General features: G+C 42.3%; 1 protein-coding gene across 3 annotated transcripts in view; it reads right to left on the bottom strand.

The window, feature by feature from the left end:
• The window catches only part of FILIP1 (filamin A interacting protein 1), a 59,734-nt gene that overhangs the window by 9,104 nt on the left and 26,563 nt on the right, over nt 1–24,067 (bottom strand). For all 3 annotated transcript variants that reach the window (XM_053936926.1, XM_053936927.1, XM_053936925.1), the window contains exon 4: nt 5,593–8,398. In XM_053936926.1, the coding sequence (XP_053792901.1) occupies nt 5,593–8,398 (2,806 nt within the window). The remainder of the gene's footprint in view (nt 1–5,592; nt 8,399–24,067) is intronic.

Genomic DNA, 24,067 nt, shown 5'->3' with positions numbered 1-24,067 from the left:
TGATGAACGCAGGGTAACTGCCAAATTTTAGGAGCTGAGGCATGATCACTCAGCGTTGTAAATAAAATTGAATTTTACTTCCCAAAGTATGCTAAACTCATGCCTGGGGCCACTTATTTCTGCACTGGGAAGAGCAGGGGGTTGGGAGAGAAAGAGACAAGAGAAAGTATTTGGATTTCCTTTTCCTGTGGCAGGAGGGATAAGGGAAAGGGTTCTCACAGTCCAAGCACAAATCATGACTTGAGAAACTCTGGTGAGGGTAAAGCTGCTAATCCAGATTTCCAAGGATACCTTCAGGCAGTGTGCACATGGCAATTTTACTATCTCTGCCAGTCTTCTGCCCTGGACAACAGCCTAGCAAGCACACTTATCCTCAAGTTTGAGTACTTCAGAATTGTATAAAAAAAACGAACAGCCTAAGTGGTTGGCTTGGGGCTGGCAGAACCAACACAGCTCCTGTGTCCTTCTGGAGCCCCAAGTGGAGACAAGGCCAAGGCTATTCCACAGCTTTGGCCAGACAATGATGCGTGTACTCTTCAAGATCAAATCTGGAGCTACCCCATATGAACCATGACTTTAAGAAAATCCTTATAAACATGACAATTCTGGAAGGAAAACAGGCTTTATCTCCTGCAGTGTACAATACAGACACAAATGATATTGGTAACAACTTCAGTCTCTCGGCTGAATTTCCTATGTGACTGACATTTCTGTTCAGATTATGGATTAAGACTTTGATCTGACAAAAGAGAACAATTCTCCTAAGATCCTGGAATCCTAGCTAGACCCACCTGCTAAATGACTAAACTCTGCAACTTATTACATATAAGCAAAGTAAAGAAATAGATTGGACTGGGGGCCCATGTCAGCTGCAACATGCATTTGTACATTTACTTAAAAATGCTCTACAAATGTTTTTCAGCCAGTGGCATCAGAGCTTTCTGTCTGCATCCTGAGCATGCAATGGAAAACCATTCCTTAATCTTCTAAGAACAGTTCAAAACCCCATGTGTACACTCAAAAAAAATCACAATTGGAAAACTTGAATGCTGTTTGCCTGACAGGAAGGAAGCCATTTTCAATAACTAAAAGCAACATTTACAATAGCAGTCTAAACGCTAATATGGAACTCACATGTAGATGTCAAAACAAGTTAGGCCCATACAATTCTGTAGGGCAAAACATGCAAATGCATTCCATCAGCCTCGGAAAATATGTCAACATCCCAGGGAACCCAAATGACAAACATCTTGCACTCCCTGAAAGAGTCCCACAGTGAGTAAACATGAGGCAATCAAATGGAGTAGCTGGAATCTCAGGCATTTCTTCAGCTTTATTCACATGTAAATTATTAACTAAGGATTTGGGTGCTTTCAAGTTACTCATTTCAAGCCTAAATCACTCAAAAGCACTTTGAAAAGGACTCTAACTTGCTTTAAATTTCTTAGTTGCCTTCATTCCAGCATACTAACTTGGAAGCTAATGCTTGCTTCCCAGGCAGCTGCAAAAGCATTTTGTGTTTGCCAAGTGAGGTGGCACAAAGGTGCCTCCCCAGCCAGCTGTCCGCTTGGGCACGGGAAGGGGCAGCAAGCAGAGAACACATCCAGTCCATGTCTGCAGCATCTGTGGCAGAGAACCCACACGACTGCCTGTCTCTCCATCATTTCTTCAAGAATTCAAAGCCATTCCTTCCAGCTGTTTGTCTGTAGGCTGCTGTCTTCTGGTTGGTCCGGTTGGAATGTGGCTCCAACCAGAAACTAACCCTTCCACAGCAGGAATGGAGTGCCTGAGACCCCGTGAGACACCGGGTAATGCATGCTGGATCTGAGCTGGCAAGGCAAGACATGGTGCTGGAACAGGGACCCAGTGAGGTTACACAGGACATTACTGAGAGTGAGATGAACACATGCAGCTGCTATGGTGCAGTCATCATCAGCTTTCACTGCAGACACAGCTGTACTAACCTGTGAAGTTGCAGTAAGGTTGGGCAGTCCCATTAAAGGAAGAAAGCAAACTGAACATACAGAACACGTAGCATGTTTGAGTAGTTTGTAACAGATCTGGCTTGGTGCATTTTACTGACGCACAAAGAGAGTGCTTTCATGCATATACTGGCTTCTGGAATATTTTAAGTAAAAAAGTGCTTTTTCAGCATTTATTCTCAATCTGATCAGGCCCCAGATTGCCCTGGACAGAAATGGTTCTGTTCAGTGACCAAAAGACAGCTTGTGCAATTTGAAATGCCCTGGGATAGTCAAGCAATGTACACAGGGCTGGCAGACAAGACAGATGACCCAAGGAGACCTAAAACTTCTGATAAAGCAGCTGGAAGGTAGGTAGACTACTTGACAGCACTGAAAATGGCACTAAAATAAAGTATGATTAGGTAACTTTATCCTGAAAGGGTGGGATTTGAGATCTAGTCAATATAGTCAGCAGAGCCAGTGGGCAATTCAGCTCACACAGAAGCTAGCCCTGTCTCAGCTGGATCACCCCCCAGTCACCACAGGCCAGCACACAGGCCTCAGTGCTGCCATGGGGACTGATGACTACAGACTGACTCAGCTGCCCACACTGAGGCGTCTCGTGCCACCTGAGGTGTCCCATCAGCTGCCACTGCAGAAAGGTACGGGTTGGTTATCCCTCCCAGCCTCACACACGTCTCAGTTGCCACAGGCACGCGGCCAGCACCACGACACCTCTGCACAGGCAGGTGAGCTGCCCCCTGCACCTCCAGGAGCTCCTGCAGCAGCTCAGAGCAGACATGGGACACCTACACTGAGTTAGTTTGAGATTGGCATCTAAATGTAAGTGCTGTCCAATTGCAAGTGGCCTTACAGCCACATAAACACTTGTCCCCTTCACTCTGGCACCCAGCAGCTTCTCAGCTGGGCCCCCCTGCCGTGGTCACAGGATGCTCTGCATGGTTGGTGCGGTGCCACCGTCCTGGCTCCGCTGCAGCCGGGATTCCCTCTGCTCCCTGCAGATTTGCATGGCACTGGAGTCAGTGTGTACCCTGGCAGCATAAACAGATGGCACTCGATGCCAGGCTTGTAGGAGGAAGGCAGCACAGGGATTAAGTGACTCTAGGACTGACACCCATCATGGTAGCCAAAGAAGATCCCCATTCACCGGTAATCCTATAATCAAATGTAAGGCCTAAATCAAACAGGATGTAGGCACCACTGTTTTGGGTTTTTTCACAAAGAATACTTGGGTTTATTCTGTGGGATTTTTTCTGCAAACGATATGAACTGTCCTGGGAACAGAAATTTGGGCCAATGTGCTAAGGGAAGACTAACAAGCAGGATCATTTTCGTCTCCATATCCTCTGGTCTCTGTGGTCCATTTGCAATAAAAAAATCATATCCTAGGTCTGCTAGGATAGTCCAAGTATTTTCCTGGGAGTGAGTTTGACTCTAATCAAGCTAAGGAGGACTAAACACCATTTTTTCTATTTCTATGGGAACTATCCAAATCCATAGGCTGCCATAAAAAAGGCATTAATACATTGTACAAAGCATCTTGTGTGAGGAGAGTTAAGACAAAAATTAAAACCAGTGAGCTAAGAAAGCAGCTGTGTATCAGTTCATCATGTTCGATTTTATTAACTTAAACTCTCAAAATTGTATCTGTTGGTTTCGTCTAGGGTTACTGAGTAAATGATCACAGCTTGGGTTTTCTGACTAGGGGCAGTGGAGTGTGTTTGTAAAGTTGTCATTTGCAAAACAGATGGTGAATACACTTTTTTTCCTTTCCAAAAGGCCGGGGAGGAAAAGACACATTTGAGCTTGTTCCAAGTTGCCTGCTCAGCTGACTAGGGACATTAAAAAACAAAGGGAAGCATAAGATAAAGTAAATCTTATGGCTGAACTATTTTCCTTACATTCCAAATCAGGGAGGCTAAAGTGAAGAAAGAATCCAGTTTTTAGACAGAAAAGAAAAAAAAAAACAAAAACAAAAAAGTTTTGTCTGCCATGGTTCACTGCATCATCACAGTAGAGACAGACATCTAGTTAAAAGAAAAAGTTTTTAAAAAAAGTTTTCCAGGCTTCTGAGAGACAAAGGAGTTTGTAAATTAATTCAAGGCTTTAAAAAATGAACAGTTGCCTCTAATATGTAAGGAAACACTGTACAGTAAAGTATCTACAATATATTATATAGGTGGAAAGAGAGAGCAAGCGCATGTGCCATCCCAAACAGATCTGTGTGGTGAATGCAAGCTTTCTTAATTCAGAGGCCTTAAATGGCAATAGCAGCTTCTCTCCAGAAGTGTGAAAGTGTATCTTAAATACACATGAACATTTCAGCTTGGGAAGAGATGGCTGACAAAGTGTGTTGTAGGGCTCTGCTGACTCCTGAGCAGCATGGACAAATGAGTAGGGGATGACTATTCAGTATTTGTCAAGATACAAGAAAAAGGCTGTAACCAATGAAGGTATTGCATAAAAGGTATCAAACAAAAGAGCTTTTCCCAAAGCCCACAGCTGAATTCACTGCCCCCTGATGTTGTAGAAACAACAGTGTAAATGAGTTCAAAAAGCAATTAAAAGAATAAATAGAAGAAAACTCTGCCATGGTCTATTAAAGACAAAGATGTGGCTACAGGCTCTGGTTCAGAGAGAAATACCCACCTATTGCCAAAAACTGGGAACAGACACTGAGGGAAACATTACAGTGTGTTTACCCACTCAAAATAATCTTCCCCTAAGCATCTGTTGCAGACTCTGTCTAGCTAAGTAAGTTTTTGGACTAATACAGTACTGCTGGTTTTCTGCTCTGGTTAAATTCTTTCCCAGAGTATTTCCAACTCAAGCAATAAAAACGTATGTCCAGTAATAAACTGGGGAAGGACTATCAATAAATACTGCCCACTATGGTTAAAGATAGAGGTGAGAAGTCCTTCACTATGAAAAAGAAGCTGGAGTACAACCACAGAAGCCCAAAGAGAAAGCAAAAACAATATGCAGGAAGCTCTATTGTAATACAGTACTTACAGAAGTTCAGAGGAACAGAAAGAGCTCTACTATTCACTGGCTAAAGAGGCTTGGAGCTGTAAGCAATGATAACACGTCTACTTATTTTTTCCTTTGGAGCTCAGTAATATAGCAGATATTAACTGAATTATATGGGGATCATGGGATTGTATCAAAGAAATGCCAGCCTGCATAATTAGAGTCTAAAGACTTGCCAGCTGAGCAAAAAAAACATGAGGTGTATTTTCAAAATTTAGATATTGCACGTATCAAAAATAAAAATATAGTTTCCTGCTCTGTCGTGCCCACCATTCTTTGTCTCTCTGTCTCTCACTTGTAATTTTGCTGGGTTGCCATTATGAAAATAACTTTGAAGGGCGTTCTGGAAGTTAACTGCTTTGGGAGATAATACCAAAAGTGTACCAGCATCCAACACTGATACAAAACTACATGAATTGAGCAAATTCTGATTATATAATTAAGCTTGAGCCTGGAAGAAATGTAGGGAAGAGTTTCTCCTCACCTCTCCCATTTTCCCTGCTGGTGTCTCAAACCCGAGCTACAGTTTGTCCTTTTCCATACCAGGAAGACCACACCATGAGACCACACTGCTTACCACTGATTGCGTTCCTCGAGTGGAAGATGTTGTAACAGGGGTTATGGTGATAGTACTTGTCACCTTGCTGGCTGCAGGGCGCGGGGACAGGTTGTTCCGAGGTGATCGAAGGACAGTACCAGTTACCACCTCTTTCTCTGCCGCGATGTTCACTGGTCGCACTGTTATCACAGGGCTCGCGCCGTCAGGCGTGGCACTGGGAGAACGTTTAAACTGGGAACCCAAGTGGATGTGGATTTTGTTGTCTTCTGTTGTAATAATGTTGGCATTGGCATTGTACTTGCGGATTGGAGTTGGGACGGTTTGCTTTTCCGGCGTGACTTTGAAAACAGCCCTGCCCATGGTCATATCTTGTGACTGCGGAGAGACGGAGATTTCTGCCGGCGCTGCAGACGTCGATACTGTCATGATCTGAATTGGTGATGCAGGTCTGTCAGCGAAGGGTGCTCTCCCTCCCTCTGGGGACTTTTCCCTGGAGAATGTCGTTATAGTGACTGGAGACATGGAACGATCTGGGCCCATGGGACTTTCACTGCCTTTTCCTTTTTGTGGCATAACATTTGGAGAGGGAATAATGGTTATTCGTGGCTTCTGATTTCCCAAAGTAGGAATGACAGTGGTACTTGAAAAAAATTCCTCTGCGGATGGACTGGTTATCTCCAAAGTTGCTGTACTGTTCTCATGGTCTGGTGTCACCCGAATATGAAGAGGCTGACCCTGCTTTGGTGAAAGGACAACCTCCCCAGGATGTGCTGGACTACTGTGGGCTCGGGCTCCTTTATCAGAAGCTGTCTGAGCCCCAGCTTCCCTCTTTTTCATCCATGGTATCCAGGATTTCCTCATAGCAAGCTCATTTGCTGCCGGAGGATATCTCTCAAGCACTGAAGAACGCTCCATGGGTTTTTTCAGACCTACCTGTCGCAGATTGCTCATGATATGATTCTCCTCCTGGAAGGATTTCCTTATAAACACTGCTGGAGTTTCTTCTTCTGCTGCTTCATTGCTTAAAGCATCTGTCTGCACGCCAGTGGATGTCACAGGAACATCAACCATTCTTCTGCCGTTCATGCTGGGCCTCAGAGCGCGGCTGTAACGCTTAGAAAGCTCCAGCTCTCTTGTTAGGTTCAAAACTTCCTGCCCCATGCTCTTGTTTTTGTTTTCCTCTTCCATAAACCTCTGCTGTAGAACTGAATAATCGACTTGGAGCTGAGAAAGCTGGTCTTCTTTGTTCATAAGCTCATGGATTTTTTCCTTAAGTGCTTGAACTTCTGCTTTCAAATCTCTGCTTTTGGCCTCTTCCAGACGAAACCTGTGTCTCAGCTCTGCCTCCTGGCTCACCACTTCACCTTTTTCTATTGCTTTCGTTTTGGCAATCTGGAGTTTCATCTCCTCCAACTGTTGAGAAAGAAAATTAGCTTTATCCTGCTCAGTCCTAAATTTCTGCTCTAGCTGATCATACTCATCTTCAGTCTTCATCAAATCTCCTTCAACCACTTCCAGTTGTTTGAGACGTTTTTTCAATCTTTCAATTTCAATGGTAAGTTCTTTAATCTTGTTGTCCTCATGACAACCATGCTCTGCTCCTTTCCTAGTTCGACCTCTCGTAATTTCTCTTTCTACTTCCTCCATACCATCAATTCTTTTCTTCAATAGGTCAACTCTACAGCTTAATTCAGATGATTTTTCTTCTTCACTTCTCAGTTTGCCAATTAACTCATCCCTTTCCTTTGTCAAACTAGATACTTTTTCCTCCATTTCAGATTTCAGTTTCAAAAATTTCTTACTTTCTTCTATCAATTTCTCTGTTACATCCATAACTTTCCCTTGTTCAACTTTAAAATTCTTGTTTAGGCCCTCAACCTTTTTTTCCTCCTGTTTTATTTTTTCCATCATATTTTTTCGTTCATCAACCAACATTACAGTAAATGACTTCAGCTTTGTAAGGTCATCTTTTAAGCTTATTTCAGCCTTTTCCAACTTGCTTTCAGATGTCTCAAGGTCCTTCACTCGAGTCTTCACCACTTCCAACTCATTTATCAAATCCTTAGTCAAATTTTTTTCTTTCTCCAAGTTTAAGTGCAGCTGAGTGCATTCCGACTTACTTTTACTGAAAGCCTCTTCCAGCTTCTCTAATTCTGACATTCTTTTCTGCAGTTTTTCCACTTCAAGTTTCAGCTCTTTGCTATGATGCTCTTCCTCTTGCAGTTTATTTTTCAGCTCTTTGCACTGGGATTCTGTTTTTGTGATCTCTTCATCTTTCCCCTCCATTTCAAGCACACGCTTGCGGAGGTTTTCCACTTCTGCCATTAAGCTAGAGTTCCCACATTCCCCTTTTGCTATTTTATCTCTTAGTTCTTGAAGTTCCTCCTCAGTCTTTTGAAGATTTTTGTTAGTTTCTTCTAGCTCCTCTATTCTGCGAGTCAACCCCACTAGCTTGAGCCTTAGTTGTCTATTATGTGACTCTTGATTAGCCAGTTTAGCAGTCATCTCCTCATGTTCTTGACAAAATGATGATGTTTTGTGTTCAAGTTCTGCCTCTAATTTCATCAGTTTTTGTCCATCTTCTTTTGTTTTTGCACTAATAATTTTAAGCTTTTCTTCTTCTTCCTTTAGTTTCTGGGTTAAGTCCTGTATTTTCTGGCTTTGTTGACCAAGTTGTTCAATATGCATTTGTCTTTCATCCACCAGCATGAGTGCAAATGATTTGAGCTTGACTAGTTCTTCTCTTAGTTTATTGATTCTCTTTGTATGCTCCTTCTCCTTCCGGGCTTGATAGATCTTCTCCTGCTCAAGAAGTTTCTTCAGCCTGAAACAAGTCAAAAGAGATGCATTAGACTAAAATGTATATATATGTCTGTGTATCTCTCTATTTTTAAAATCACCTTTATTTTAGCTTCTTTTTTATTAATTAATAATTAATTTATTAAATTTTAGTCCTCAAGAAATAACTACCTACTACAGTTGTGTTCCCAAACCAATTATTTTGAATTACAAAAGTTAAATGAAAAATACATGAAATCATCTAGAAATCTGAAATTTTATAGATGTACAGATAACAAATACATCAGGTTTTAATTTCCTTACATTTATTTCTTTGTTAGGATGATGTTGGTAAAAGCATATAATATCCCAACAGGACAGGTATTATCTACTCACTAATCCATTTGTACCAAATTTGTTTTGCCAAGGTGGATTCCTCTTTATGTCTTGCATACAGAAAAATGTGTAAAATAAGGCAGAAGACTTAAACTAATTGCCATATGCAGCCACACATAAACAGGCCAATCCTGGTTACAAACAAGCCAGCAGGACAGAAGATTACAGTAGCACACAACTGATAACCATCTGGGCATCACAGGCATATGAAATTAGCAGGAAGATAAATTTTCCAGCACAGTGACTATTATGCTAAAAGGTTTCTTCTTCTACATTTCATTTAGTAGATGTTGTGAACCACAAGGACCAGACTAGTCAAACCTTTGGCTATAGCTGACCTCATCTGGAAAATGCTCTTCTCTGTGGTCTCTAAAGCTGCATTTTCAGACAATATAAAAGCTCGCCATATATCCAAATTGGGTGTCTCCTCAGAAAGATAACAATGGCATATATTACCAGCCTTAGCCATGCAACATGGAGTAATATATAACTATTTTATACCTGTGATTTATATTCAGGAAGTTCCTGCACATGTTCTAAGCACAGATTTATGAGGCTGGTGATCCTCAACTGAAAGGGGTACAGATAACTCAGGGATGTATCCCGACCAATCTAAGAGCCTTATTGTAAAAGCAGCAGTCTGACTTAGAAAGACACAGGTATGCACATTGAATTTACTGTGAAATAATATTTTTTCCAAACCGCTGTCACAGCACCTATAATTCCCACATCCTCTATCAAGACACGAGATAATTCAAATCCACTTGCTTTCCTTACCCTAAATCTGAAGCTTCTCAGCTTCCTTTTTATAACTGAGATGCACATCCAGGTGATAATAACAGAACAATTAATGCCTGGTAATTAACTTGCAGTAACTGGAACCATAGCCATATTTTAGTAAAGATCAACTTTTATCAATATTCTTCTCTTACATGTTGGATTGTAGATGACAGCAGGTGGAGCACAGATATACATTCCTCTCTGCTACTCCAGCAATGAAGTGGTGCCAAGGGCCCTGGGGCACAATGTTATACACAAAGGATGTCTCCCAGAGCCCTCACCTGAACTCTACACTCCTAGCAAAAGCCAGATTAACTCGGTACTCAGCAACTGTTAATGTTTCACTCCTTGTTCCTGGGGGACCAGAACCAAAAGGAACTGAAAAGAAAAGCTATAAGAAAAGAGAAGGAAGTCAGAAAGCAGAACACAGGATGCAGTAGGTAGGGAAGGAGAAGGCTGAAGAATGCATTTGAAAACAAGACTCAGATAGGATGTGGGAGTAAGAGAATAGTAGGAACCAGCGGTAGAGAGAAAAACAAACAAACATTGCAGCCAGCCTTGCTGGGTCACAGATTATTCTCAAAAGAAAAGTCTCTTTAGTTGTGGCAGCTCTTTGGAAAGGACTGAAAAGGCGTGCTGGTGGATGCCTCATTATTGGTCAAGTAAGAATGTCAAAAGGTAAAAAAAGACCCACTGTCACTCACAAAGCATGCACTTCTCACACTGAAGAAGGAACTTTATTAGCATGCAATATATTCCCTGGTTGCTTTGTCACAGCGCTTCATGCAAATGTTTCAGCCAAGAACTGTTCCTCATCTCCTCCAGGCTACATTTTAAAGGAATAGTATGTACCCTTCGACAAAAATACTCTTTGCCATGACAGAACAGCGTAGTCAAACCTGGTGGTGCTCTAAATGGCACATCTTCCAAAGGCACAAATATAGGAGAATGTTTCCAGCCTCCCTTGTCCCACAGGAAAAATTTAATGTGACCCCTATAAAAATTAAAAAAACCCAGAAAACAACTTTTAAAAAAATAAAATCTTGACACCCAAATGCCTAGAGATGCTTAGAAAACTGTCTTTAATTTGTAATTCCTAGACCTGCACATGTGATTTTCACCCAGCAATTGCTCCAGGCAGGACACACCAGCCAGGCTGCTTAGCAGAGTGCAAAATAATGCACTGACCACACGTGGTTCCACGTGATTACCTGAGAGTCTACTGGGGAATACTGCCGAGAAAGCCACTGACAAAAAATGCAAATACCTGTTAAACTAAGACAAGAAAATGCCAGTCATGAGGCTGAGCAAGAGAAGAAAACATGTTAGGTGCTGTCACTGCCTTGCAGGAGTGCTAGCAGTGGGGAATAAGCAGCTTGGCCCCTCTGGGAAAATAAAGCAACATTCAGCACTTCATTCTGCCTCAGCTTTAGCACAGGGAAACTACATGTCTTAGATATGACAAGCCAGCTTTCAGAGAAGATACTTAACAATACTTCTGTTTTTCATGTCTATGGGAAGTGCTTCTAAAATCTGGATCTGTGGGGGAGGAATTGGAAGGCAGCATACAAATATATGTGTTAATTGCCAAAGTAATTTAAAAATCTACACCTTTCCAGTGTTATTTCTAGACACTAAAATAAAGCTGAGTTTGAGCTCGCTCCCACTTTTCCATCTTTGTACAACTTTCATACCTCAGTGGTTAAACTGGAATTTCAGCAGGACTGCAAGGTGAGGTTGTCCCCTCTTGACCCTCACAGCACATTTGCTGCTATCTGGCTTTTCATCTGACTGCTGCTGCTAATGTTTGCTGAGTAACACCGATCTACATGGGCTCCTGTGCAACCCTAAAAGCCCTTCAGAATCCCAGCACCTGGTCTTCAATGTGTTAGCCAGAGCAACTGCATGCTGGATTGTCAAGAGGCTGAAAGCACTTGCATTCAGGATCAAAATCAAAACAAACAAAACCTTTCACACTGAAACATTAGATACAACCAAAACACTGACAATCCAACAATTTGATACCCCCTAGCCCAGTCTCTGCCCGTGGTGTCTTGGTTTTTTTAGAAATAGAAATGAGAAATGTTTGGATACAACTGGATAACCTGCATTCATCAGCAAGAGTCTCGGGGGTTCGGCATCTAGACCCCAGGGAGAAGCATGCGGATGTGATCCAGTTCCCTGCCCAGAGAGGGACGGTACTGCCTGCCCTTCTGTGGACAGCACTGCTGCAGTCTGTGTGGCACCTCTTTTCCCACGAGTTACCACAAGTACCATGGCAAAGTGTGCAGCCCGAGTCAGTCCCTCAATACACAGTCTTTGGCTGCCACGGGGGTCCTGGTGGTCTCTCCCTCTCCTTACTATCTGTCCATGCCACAGTATTTGAGGAACAGGTCCACTACTCAAGACAGGCACATTACCCCTTGCAGAACTGTATAAATAAGCGGAAACCCTCAGGTATGATAACTGTGTACAGCTGTTAACTGCCTCAGTTAAAAACAAACAGCAGGACGCTGCTGCTCCAATTTTGTTCCATAAAGAAAGATGCCTGACTGGCATGGTGCAGGATGCTGGAGTATGGAAGCTACTGCTGCAAGCTGACATGGTCCCTGCTGCACAGGGAGCTGCCTCTCCTGGATCCCCACCAGCCTTAGCTGTCCACAGCCACACCAGGCAGTGCTGGGGCAGCAGGGGAGCTCTGTTGGCAGCCGTGCTGGGGAGGCAGGAGCCTGAAAACTTTCAACAACCAATCCCAGTTGCAGAGAAAGCAGACATCAGACTGGAGGAAGAGCAACTATGGAATTAGTTTTAACAACTTTCATGAAAGGTGTGCTGAAGCAGCTAGCAAGGAGGAATGTAGGAGAGGATAGGTAATAACTAGGCTCTCCCTCTCCTCCTGCCTTTAGGTTTGGTGCTGAAGTGTTTCACTGCACAGCCTTTCTGCTTCCCCTTCCTGCCTCCAAGCTATAAATCGATCAACAGAAGTACAGTAGGATGCTGATAGCTACAATTCTATCCCTCCAGAGAATGTAGCTTCATTTCTTTAGTGATTGCTCCTCTCAAAAAAACATTCACTTCCACATGTTTAAAACAGAGCATGCAAAAGCAAATAGCCTCCCAACCATTTACTGAAAATCATACCAGATGTGTATCTGCCTTTCTGTTTGTACTTCTGTCAAGATGAGAAAACATCACAGGTACTCATACAACCTTTTCCACCTCTAGCATAGAAATGGGCACTCACCTACACAAGGAAATCCTGGGAAAGCAGGGCAAGCCAGATGATGCCCTGAAAGGCCATAAGCTGCTCCCGTGGTTTGCATACAGATCAACATTTCAGCACCACAGTTCAGCTGCGTTGGCCTGTTTTAGACCCCTGCTCTGCAAACAAACAAAGCCAAGCTTCCCAAGGTGTCTCCCAGTGTTTAATTAAGCACTCAAAGGAGGGGCTAATGTAGAGGGCAATCTGGAGAAGTGGAGAGCTATTTCTCCTGCTATCAAAACTGGCAGCAGGAGGAACAGCAACCAGAAGAAAGAGGATGGAAAGGAGGCAAGCAGATAAGGTCTCTAGGGGACCTTATGAATTGAGTTCATACACAGCCTGGAGACCCACAGAGTTTCTCATTGTTGCTCTAGCACAAAGCCATGTGACTTGCCATTCCTGTAGTACCTCACTTTGCCATTTACATTCCAAAAAGTCTGTTGCTATGGGGTGTAATGACTTCTATCCCATTTCACGGATGGCCAGTAAGTGGGGGTTAAGGCAAATACATTAATGAGGACTTGGTCACTCTAAGGATCAGCTGACTGAGGGCTGATGAAGGCTGCTTCCTCCTGAGGGGCCAACAGCATTTCTGTGTCAGTCACACAGCAATCCCAAGGGAATTTTCACTGGGAAAGCAAATGTCTTCACAAACTCATCTTTCCACTTCAAACCCAAAGTTTGCTACTGTACATGCAGAGTTAGAGAGACTGGACAACTTCCTAGTGGCAGCTAGAAAGCTGCTGCCCATTAAGTGATGTGAGAGTCTGTAATCCCAGGACAATGAAAACCAGCAAGAGGTGGTTTCACTCAATAAAGGAGTTCCCTTTTTTTTTTTCCCTGTTTAATGTACAACAGCTGATTTTGAAGATTATTTCTACAGCCACTGGGAAATCCTCCACATGTCAGGACTATTTCCCAGTGCTTCTGTGTTTGGGGCCAGGCTGAGATATCCAAAAGGCTGAATTTTGCTAGTTCTGAGTATTTACAACTGGAGCTGAAGTCAAAGAGAGCCAAAAGATGGTCTAGGGCTCTAGGAAACAAAGGGGCTCTAGGCTCTCTAGGAAACAAAACAATCGGGCCCAAGACTTCAATTAGGCGATTAGGTCACACTTTTGAATCATCAGCTTCACTACTTCCCATATATCCATCTCAACTGGGAGAAGAAATATGTAAACGAGATCAGATCCCATGGCAAGAAAAAGAATAAAGCACATCTGTGTTACTTTCTCCTTACTATCCATTATATTTTAAAGGTAATGAATGAGGAAAATGTTTGAATGACCTTACTACAGAACTTTCCAACTTCTTGTTCAGTTTATCAGAGGGTCAACTCTGAAAACAAACATAAGCTTGTTTAAAAAAGTTCTAGTAAACTTGAAGACAATTTTATGTGGCTACCTAATATACAAACTCAAAGTGTAAAAAAGTGTGTGTTCAATTCTGGTGCTGAATTAACTTTTGGAAAGTGATTGTATCAAACTATATAAAACTATATCAAACTATAAGCAAATTAATATTCTTGCTGCTTCTAAACTACATGATAGTTTCCAAAATATACTGAAAGTAGATATTTTCTTCCATAGGAGAACACATTGCTTGTAATCTACAACAGTTTATCTTCTGTTTCTAACACTGATTTTGTAAAAATTAAAATCCAGTTTGCTGAAATAGTTCATTTGTGTTGTCCAACTGAGCAGTGACTGAAAGTAGTATTTTGGAATACGAACACTTACTAAATTCAGTGTCCCCCCTACCTTTCCAGCACAATGGTCACGTAAGAAAAACACTAAAGATCTTTAAGAACAAAACCCGACCGACATCCTTTCAGACGACACAACAGTACATTAATTCCGACGACACCCACATTAATTCCGGAGGTTAGAAGAGGGGAAAGGGGATGCACAGAAAACAGGCACACAGTATCAGAAAGCGAAGGCGAAGCAGCGTTTAGCTGAGAGATGAGAATTGCCAAACCTGTCTCCGGGCTGCGGTTATCCTTCCCTGACCCCTCGGTGCGCTGCTCGGGAGGGGAAACCGCACAGCACAGCCCCACCAGGTGCACCTTCCAAGGCTCCAGCCCAACGCTACATCAGCCCGGGGCTGGCCCGGCCCCTCAGCGCTGTCCTGCTCCGTCCAGCCCGCCCGGAGCCGGGGCCGCCGAGCATCCCGGCGCGTCCGCTCGCCGCGCACTCCGCTCCAGCTTCGCTCCGTCCCGCCCGCGCCTACGCCAGTGCCCGGTGCGCTCGCTGAACCAGCGAATTGCGCATGCACACAGCAATTAGCGGCGCTCAAATTAAAAATACAATCCAAAAAATAATTTTAAAAAAATCATTCTCTTACCTTATAACTAGAGCTATATATTTGTTTTTTAAAGCAAGCAGAACAGCAAGGAAGGGGGGCGATGCCGGGGCCCGGCCTGCCAGGTGAGGCTGCGCCCCTCGCTCTGCGCTCGCCCGGGCGGGCGGGGCTGGAGCCGCCGGGCCGGGGCCGGAGCGCCGCGGCTCGGGCTGCCCTCCGCCGCCGCTCTCCCGGCGTTTATTATTGGCAGTCCCTCCGGGCTCTGTATAGGTACACTTCATAGGTGAGCGATTAAGAAATAATAATTTGATCGCAGAGAATCGCTGGGAGTTGCTTTTGGTTAACTGGACTGGGAAGCACGAAGCGCTGCTGCTTCCCAGTCCCAGCTGCCGATTCATTCCGCTGGCTCAACAAAAGTTCCTGTTGCTTTCCTCTTGTCTTGCCAGTGTTTGAAGTGGCGGTGCTACTGCTGGTACGCGCTGGCTGATCTTAAGATCGGCTGATAAAGGCATGAATACATGAAGAAAATCCCCTGGGGATTTACTATACGGGCGTGTTTGTTTTTGAAAATCCATGCATAGTAGCAAGCCTAACCAAGTCTGGTGAGGTCTGAAAAGCACCATTCTGCTAGCTCCCTGCTTTAAAGAAGTCCTAAACCAGCCCTTTTGTTCCCAATACAGCATAAAAGAATTTGGGGATTCCTTCTATTTCCCTAATGAGTCCCTGTATTGCTCAGTCACTTTTTCAGACTTCGTGAGGGAAGCTAGGAAGAAGGCTTCCCTTCGCTTTCCCTTTCTCTTTTGCCTTTGCTTTCCTCTTTCCCTTCCCATTCACTTTCCACTTTTCTTAGGAAGCTTTCAATAGCCAAAAGCATATTATTATCCACTAAAAATGGATGTGAGTTTACATTTCTGAGAAACTGTCTAATTTAGTGATCTTTCATTATTTTTTCTTAGGACCCTCCTTCAGCCCATAGACTGGGCGGAGCTCATTTGAAAAGCAGGTGCTTAGAGACTGAATTTATGCTTTTTATTCAAGATGTTATTTACCTCACCCTCTTCAGACTCTGCTGAGAACAGAATTATTAATTTCTGGGTGGGAGGTATAAGTACAAAGGGACCAAGGTTTTGCTTTGGACACTTGCTCTGGAGTACATTGGGTGTGGGTTTCAGAGTGCAGTGGGGTGGTGGTGCATGCAGATCACAATCCTCTGATTTTGCCTGTACCCAGGAATGGATGCTCCAGACTCCTGCACATCTGAGCCCAGATCCAATATGCTTCCCAAAATGAGAACCATTCTTAGAGTGAAAAACATTCACAATCCATGTAAATTAGCTTCACATGACTTTACTAGCACCATGTAGGAAATCCGTCACACCAACACAACAGTAAAGTCACATTTTCCAGGGAAATCTATACTAGTCTTAATCATTCTCTCCCATTTCGTATTCCCTTACCTCATTTACTACTTTCCAAAAGATGAAGCTGGGGTCCTACAGAGAGATTGTTGCTTCCTGTGTGCAAAGCTGATGCATCTTGGTTTGTTTCTATTTTTCCAGTGTCAGAGGAAAGGGTTCTGTACAAAATGTGTTTGATTGTACAATTACAAATGATCACGTGCATTGAGCAGACCAGTGTTCTGCTTACTCTACTTACAGTGTCCTTTGTAATCCCAAAAATTGTTTGGTAGAGCTAAACATTCTTTAAAAAGAGGAAATTACATACACAATGGCAAACACTAAGATATTGACCATTGAAATTTAATAATGGGGCATTATACGGGCACTTTAATAGATCATCAGAAGAGCTTAGATCCTTTGTATGACCTGCATAAAAGTCTGCACTCTAAGTTAACAAAATAATTTATAGCAATAGCAGGGTGTCAGGCTCGAGGCAGTTTGATACTAGAAAGGCATAGAGCACTTTGCAAGCAAGTTTCAAAACTATCTGCTGACAGATGGGTTTGGCTGTGATCAGCAGCAGCCAGGAGCAAGACTCTGTTCCACAAGCACTGCTGGCTCGGCAGGAGGATCTCTGGTCACACGCCCCATCCCAGCTGGCTCTGGGCTTTGAGCTCACTGCACAGCTTGTCCCAGTCCTGCTGCACCTGCTGCTGAGTCACAGCTTCTCCTCACCTCTGCACTCCATTTCTAACCCCCACCTCTCCCAGATCAACAACCCTTCTGGATGTCCTCTTGTATCTGTTCTGGCTGTTCTTTGTCTGTGTTGCCAAGCTTGGGCCAGGCTGGAACTGCAAGCGATGCATGTTCCCTCATCTGTGTTTTCATGGTCTCAGCTCTGAGCAGAAAGGTCAGGGATGTCAAGAGGATGCTGGAGAATGTGCAGTGTAGTAGTGGTGAGCCTACACACCTGCACTGGTTAAGTCTGTACCACCATGAGATTTCACAATTGAAGTATTCTCCCATCACCATTTCAACAACTCTGGGTACCCAGCACTACACCAGTACCAGACCTATAGGGGATATCAGGTAGGACGTCACAGCTAAGGTCAGGCAGGCCTTTAATATTTACAGTTTTTCTTTTACTGCTTAGAAATCACATTGTGTCTATATAAAAATAGAAAGGTACTCCATATGTTGTTATTTCTCAAGAGTACCTCAACTTTAAGTCACTTCAAAGGCTGGGAAATTTAACTTGCTCATGATTTTTTTTTGTTCAGAATTTCATCGGGATGAAGTAGTTCAAGAAACACATTCCTGAGTAAAGCAGCACTTGCAACATTGTGAGAGCAGATAAGAAAAGCAACAAGAAATAAAAGCAGCAGAGGGAATAGATAGGAATCCCAAATTTCAGCTCATCTCTGAAAGTCAGAAATGATACTTTGCATCTGGCATGATTGCCTACTACAGAGGAGAGTAACTGAGAAGCAAAAGATGGAATTGGAAAGAAATAAAAAATCAATGATGTGCTAATAGACTACTCATTTATTTGATAAGCTGCTCTCTTTAAAAATTTTCTAACTATTCGCAGCAATAGATTCCTCTTGTGGATCTTTGAGACTTGTAACAAATTATTGCCTGATTTTAAAATTCTCTGTAAACAGAGCTTTGTAACCTTCCCAGCAGACTGCCCCTGCTCTCAGTTGCCTCTCTACCTTCAGTGCAGAAACACATGTAACATTTATAGTGAAGGCAGAAAGGTTGCAACTCTCTCCAGGTTCTCGAACATGTTACAAAAAGCCCAAAGATTTCTGTTTGTGCAAAGCAAAGCTTTTCCTAAATTTGTGTTTACTTACATACATGAAAAGGTACACTGTGTGCTTGCCAGACTTTTTTCTTTTTTGTTCACAAAAGCTTCAAAGCAGTGAAAATCTTCCATCGCTATTTAGTTTTTCTTTTTTTCCCTTCTCTTGGTTAAGTCAAACTCATTTGGTAAGTCAGACCTGACCTCCACTTTCTGCTTACAGTTTTCTGCTCTGAGTGCAACAGATACAAATTGATTTAGTGACATCTTGATAGAACAAGAAAATTTTGAATATTTAGGGAGGGAAGAGGCTGATTTTAATTTGCTGCTGAAGATATAGTGAGCAAGGTGATCCATTGGGCCTTTTGGAGAAGAGAAATAAATAATGAAGATAAATGCAGTAAATTCTTGAAACATGACTTTGTAGGAAAAGCCTGAGAAAAATACTTCAAGTTGGACTCTGCTGTTGTATCTCAGGCAATACACTTTATATGGCATACGTCATGCACATTAAAAAACTTCATTTGGTGAGCTGCCCTGACAACTGGCTTTGTTCACCTTTGTTCTTATTTAAAACAGGTTGTTCCATGCAGCTGTTAAAGAAACTGTGTGCACACACACGTTTGCACACAGGCTTTTTTATTACTCCTCAGATCCTTCAGAATAAGTCATGCTGCCTAGGTTTTAAATTATTTTTCTGTTTATTACAGCATGAAAATCACCCTATGCTGGGATCTGCTGTATTTTGTTGAAGCATGATTCAAAATTTAACAAAAGCATTTCTGGCTTTTTTTTTTTTTCCCGTTGCACTCTACCCCCTTCCTTTTGGTTTTCTGCTTTCTTAGCAGTTGTGTGCATCCTTTTGATAGCTGGAAAGCTCAGTATCTCCAATACTGCTGGGATTCTTTTAAGTAAAAGTGATCACAGCTGAAGCAGGACCTGCCTATGTCATGGTTATTGCTTCATAGTATGATTTGGTCATAAGAATTTGGGAATAAGCGCCAGGAGTCTCGTAGAAGCCTGTTGTGGCCCTTCAACAAGAGTGTCTTGGGAGCCAAGGAAAAGGTGTCCAGGAGCTTAGACAAGGATCTTGGCAGTATGCCACTGCTGCCCTCTGTGCACCCACCATTGTTAGTTCTGGCTGCTTCACCCACCTGTGCTCTATCAGAGCACCTCACTAACGCTGTCTGCCTGCTCTGGGCTCCACTCTTGTTCTTCTAAGTTACTGGCTTTTGAGGTGCTAGATGTTCATGGGGAAAAATTAAGTGGAAGAGTGAGCTCAAGTCTTTAAAAGCAGGGAGAACCATGCCTATTCTCAGTTTACCCAGAGAGAATTTGTCTTTTGGGAGTGTCTTGGCCTCTTTTGCTCCAACTGGGTCTAGGATGTGAAATTAATCCTGATTGATTTTCTCCTTTCTGTTGCTTTTGTTCTGTTGGCCTCAGCCTGTCTCTTTGCTATTCCTCATTTTTTAACAATCCAGGTCCATCAGTTCAGTTCTTGCACCATTGCTCTCACTCCTACTGACCTTTCCTGGACTTTATTTTCTTTTATGTTTCTTCCCACTGACCCTTCCTTCAAGCAAGGTAACCCAGTAACTCACTGGGATTGAAAGGCACTTGGGTCCTACACCTAAAACTAAAGGTTTGTACCTCACTGCTCTGCATTTGATACACCACTGGAATATAGAATTTGATAGAGTGAGTAAAACTAGTGGGCAGGAAAAATGAGAGAAAACAGAATTCAAAGAATTCCTGCTTCATTTTAACATCAAACCATACAAGTGACGGGGTGTCTGGAGTCACCACAAGAGGGTCGCAAACATTGGAAAGTGCACCAAAAAAAAAGAAAGGTGTGACAAAGTTTAAAATCTGGATTTAGGAAATAGCATCATTAATATAATTACACATACTGGGCTAGTCAAGCATGGAGGAGCTCACACAGCTGTACAAGAGCAATGCAGCTTGAGAGCAAGTAACTATTCAAGTGGAGTCAATATAAAAACTCATCTCTGTCAATGCAGGATCTCAGACATTTTTAGAAATACAGCCTTTGTGTACATTTGTTCATATCATATTCAGCCACCTTTGTCACAATGACATAAGAATAATACAATGCACACCTATAAAAGCAGAGAAAAATAAATACTCTCATGGAGATTCCTTCTTGATTTTTAAATTACTTCCTTGTGTCATCTTATCAATGATTTAGCAAATAATGAATCCTCAGAAAAATTTTCAAATGCTGTAAAAAGCAGCCAGAAGCTGCTATTATGATCTAGAGAGGGACTGAGATTTTAACAACATCAGCATCGAGTAATCCTGGCTGTCACACCACATCTTAATATGCCATGTCCCAGCTCTCAGTCTGAGAGGCTGTGAAGGTATTTCCATTATTTTTCATGCCAGGCCCCTCAGCTCTTGCCCTGAACAGAAAGGAGCAGACACTTGCCTACCACATCCATCCCACAGCCCCACATTTGCTAGTGCTTTTTGCCTGTGTTCTGGAGGTGCAGCATAAATGGGCGCCTCTCCCCTCCAAAAAACAAAAACCCATCACAACTGTGAAAAAACACCAAATAAACCCCCCTGCACCTAAACAAAGCTTTTTGATTACCACATAGCTGTTTACTACAGCTCACACAATTCTAAAGCTTGCTGATTACATTAGATTTGTGTCTACTGAGAGACAATTAGAGAAGAGTCTGTCCCCACAGCTCCCCTCCCCAGCCAACACACACGGCCTAGACTCACCCAAGGTTTGAGCCTGCTATTTTAACCTTTTACTTCTAGTTGCTTAGAGCAGAATCCAAAAAAGACTCCCATAAATATCTGGAATGCAATCAGTGAACAATTTTAAAAGGAAAATAAAAAGAAAACAAACAAAAACAAAGAAAAAAGCCCCAAACAACCCAAACCAAAAATACCCAACCAGTACACAAATAAATATGAATGGTCACAGGCATCTGATTTTTGAGCAGATCTGTATTTTGGTTGCCCAGATTTGCTGTTGCGCATCCTTGGTAGTCCCGTCATCTTGCCTGAACCGAACGTCATTCTTCACCTGAGATTATTTGGGTGTTATGAAGTACATAAAAGTCTTTAAAAGCAAGGGCTTTGTTCTGAGGACGAGAGAGACACGGGCTGACCACAGCCCTTGCACAAGAACAGGAGCTGTCAGTGCTTCCATTCAAAGAAACACTTACTTGCACCAGCCCCTGTGCATCCCTTGCCACAAAGAAAGCATGTGTGGTTTTATTTCTCTCCTCAGTCTGAAATGCTTTTAGTTTGCACTACCCCTTTCCAAGATCATGTCCTGACTGTAGCCTGTTGAGTATATGAACAGCAAAAAAAAAGGACAGGGAAAACTCAGGTTCCGAGATGGAGAGCAAGCAAGAAGAAACTGGGCCAATTTCATACAGTAAGTGGGAATTAGAAGGTGCTGTGCTTGCCTTTGTCTTCAAATTTCTTTCTTCCATGTCTGTATTACCCTCTAAATAACTGCAGGGCTTAAGCAGTCTGGCCCTGTTGCCCTCTAATCAGTTATTCAGTCGTTAGCTGTTCACTTTCACTGAGCATCCTCACTTACAAATCACTATTGTTTCTTAAAATCTTCTAGTGACATAAGTGCAAATGATGCCTCAGGCAGAAGGAGGCAAAAGCTTACAGCCTCCTTGGTAGAATCAATGGGCAATACTGACCAAAAATAATTCAAAACTCAAAGGCATAATTTGGCTGTGGAAGTTGTAGCAAAAATTATAGTCATTAAAACTATTGCTATTATTATTGCTATTATTATTGTTATCATTGTTATTATTACTATTATGGTTTATTGTTGTTGTTAGTGTTATTACTATTGTTATTGCAATTACTATGATGAACCAAAATGCATCTCTAAGTTATATAATAATGTTATTTTACAGGAAATATGTATTGCTGACAAGTTAACTTTCTGGAGAGCAGACTTCCATGCAGAAGCTATAATTCCACCCAAGAAACTGCTGTACGTAATACATTTGTATATGCATGTATAGATTTCTACAGGTACAAGCATACACACATTTCACAATTCCTACTCTGATTCTATTAATCCCATTAATCAAGAAGAGCTCTACTGACTTCAAAGGAATTGCAACAAAGCCAGCCTTGTGCTCATAAAATCCAGCATCAGGATTAATTATTTCTTAAGACTGAAGAAGATGGATGTGGAAAGCTTGGGTGTGCTAATGGTGGGCACAAGGCCATGGTGCTTGTCACTGAAAGCGAGTTGGAGCGGCAGCACTTGTTCTGTCAGGTGAGGACACGAGGCAGTGAAAGCAGGACAGACTCTCCTCTAGTGCAGGATGAGCTGTGCCCATGTCCCATGATGAGCTGTCCTCCACGCTGCCCTCCTGCTAAGGACACTGCTCTGCCCCTGCTGGTTTTGGACAGCATGGCTGCATCCCAGGCAGTAATTTCCAAAATGAAAAAATGTTAAAAGCTGTGCATCATTTTAAAACAAGTTAAGTCATCTAGGAAAAGCCTAGACATTTAAGTGATGAAAGAGAATACATCTATCCCTTTCTAGTTCCTCTGAAAATGAACATTTAAATGGAATTGTACAGGAACTTTCATTCTGTGATATATGCACTTGTCACCAAGAGACACTTTTTCAGCTATGACATAATTGCTATCATCAGAAAAACATTGCCGTCACTGCGCTGTAATTTAGCCTCATTTTCTGCTCATTTCTTTATCTTTCCTCATTAAGGCATTACATGTTCAGCTATGTTACTATTAATCATTCCCTAACATAAGCTACTGCATAACAAAGCTGTGTAATTGATTTTTCAGTTTCAGAGCTAAACCAAAAATTTAAAAAATATATTTTAAAAAGCTTAATTTTTTTCTCTCATTCAAGTGAGAAAAGTGTTTCATGTGGATTTCAGTGAAACATTTGTTTGTTTCAGATCAGTAATTTCATTTCCATTTTTGTCATTTTAAGAAAAGCAGGAGATAGAAAGGACTGTAGCTTGGCCCAATTCACCAAACCAACAAAAAGGGAGTGAAAAATCCTCCCTTTTTCAGAAGTGATCTGCCTGGACCAGTGAATTCCTCTGTCTGGGAAATTTGAATACTCAGGCCCTGACCTACAAGAAGATTTTCATCTCTTTGGTGAAACGAACCCCAAGTTATGTAAGTGACTTAAAAATAACAATTAATATAGAACAGTTTTCCCCAGGAAGAATGGGAACAGATGCCCCAAGGAGCCAGTGATGTGACCAGGAAGGCCTCCTGTGAAAGGTGGATTCAGGTCCCAACAAGTTGACAGAAGGATTAAAAGTCTGTCATGGTCCAGGTGAGTGGCATAATCACAGGGTTCTTTGATTGTTTTTTTTGACTAGCTGGTCTTGTGAATTAGGTCACCAGATTTTCCTTGTTGACATTAATAATAGCCTTACATCCAAAATGGTATGTCTTAATGAGTTTTTAAAAAGTTGGTTGAAATACTACCTATGGCAACACAATATTATAGTCAGGCACCTACTCAGGTACCTTACAAGTGAATTACACATTTTGCATTTCTCTGGCCTCACATTTGCACAGGCCTTGTCAAATTTCACAAGAATGCTTTGTCTGGATATTTGCACCCCCTGGATGTTTTATTTCTGCCTTAAGATTTCTTTGCATACAAGCCTTAAAAAGAAATGAAAACTGAAATGATGCAAATATAAAACTCATTATTTCTAATCTCCACTGCTGCTGGAGATACTGCAGAAATGAGAAGAGATGCAC

Source organism: Vidua chalybeata, chromosome 3 (assembly GCF_026979565.1).
Source record: "Vidua chalybeata isolate OUT-0048 chromosome 3, bVidCha1 merged haplotype, whole genome shotgun sequence".
Taxonomy (NCBI): domain Eukaryota; kingdom Metazoa; phylum Chordata; class Aves; order Passeriformes; family Viduidae; genus Vidua; species Vidua chalybeata.
Note: the sequence above shows the minus strand (reverse complement) of the source record. Positions and strands in the feature narration are given on the sequence as shown.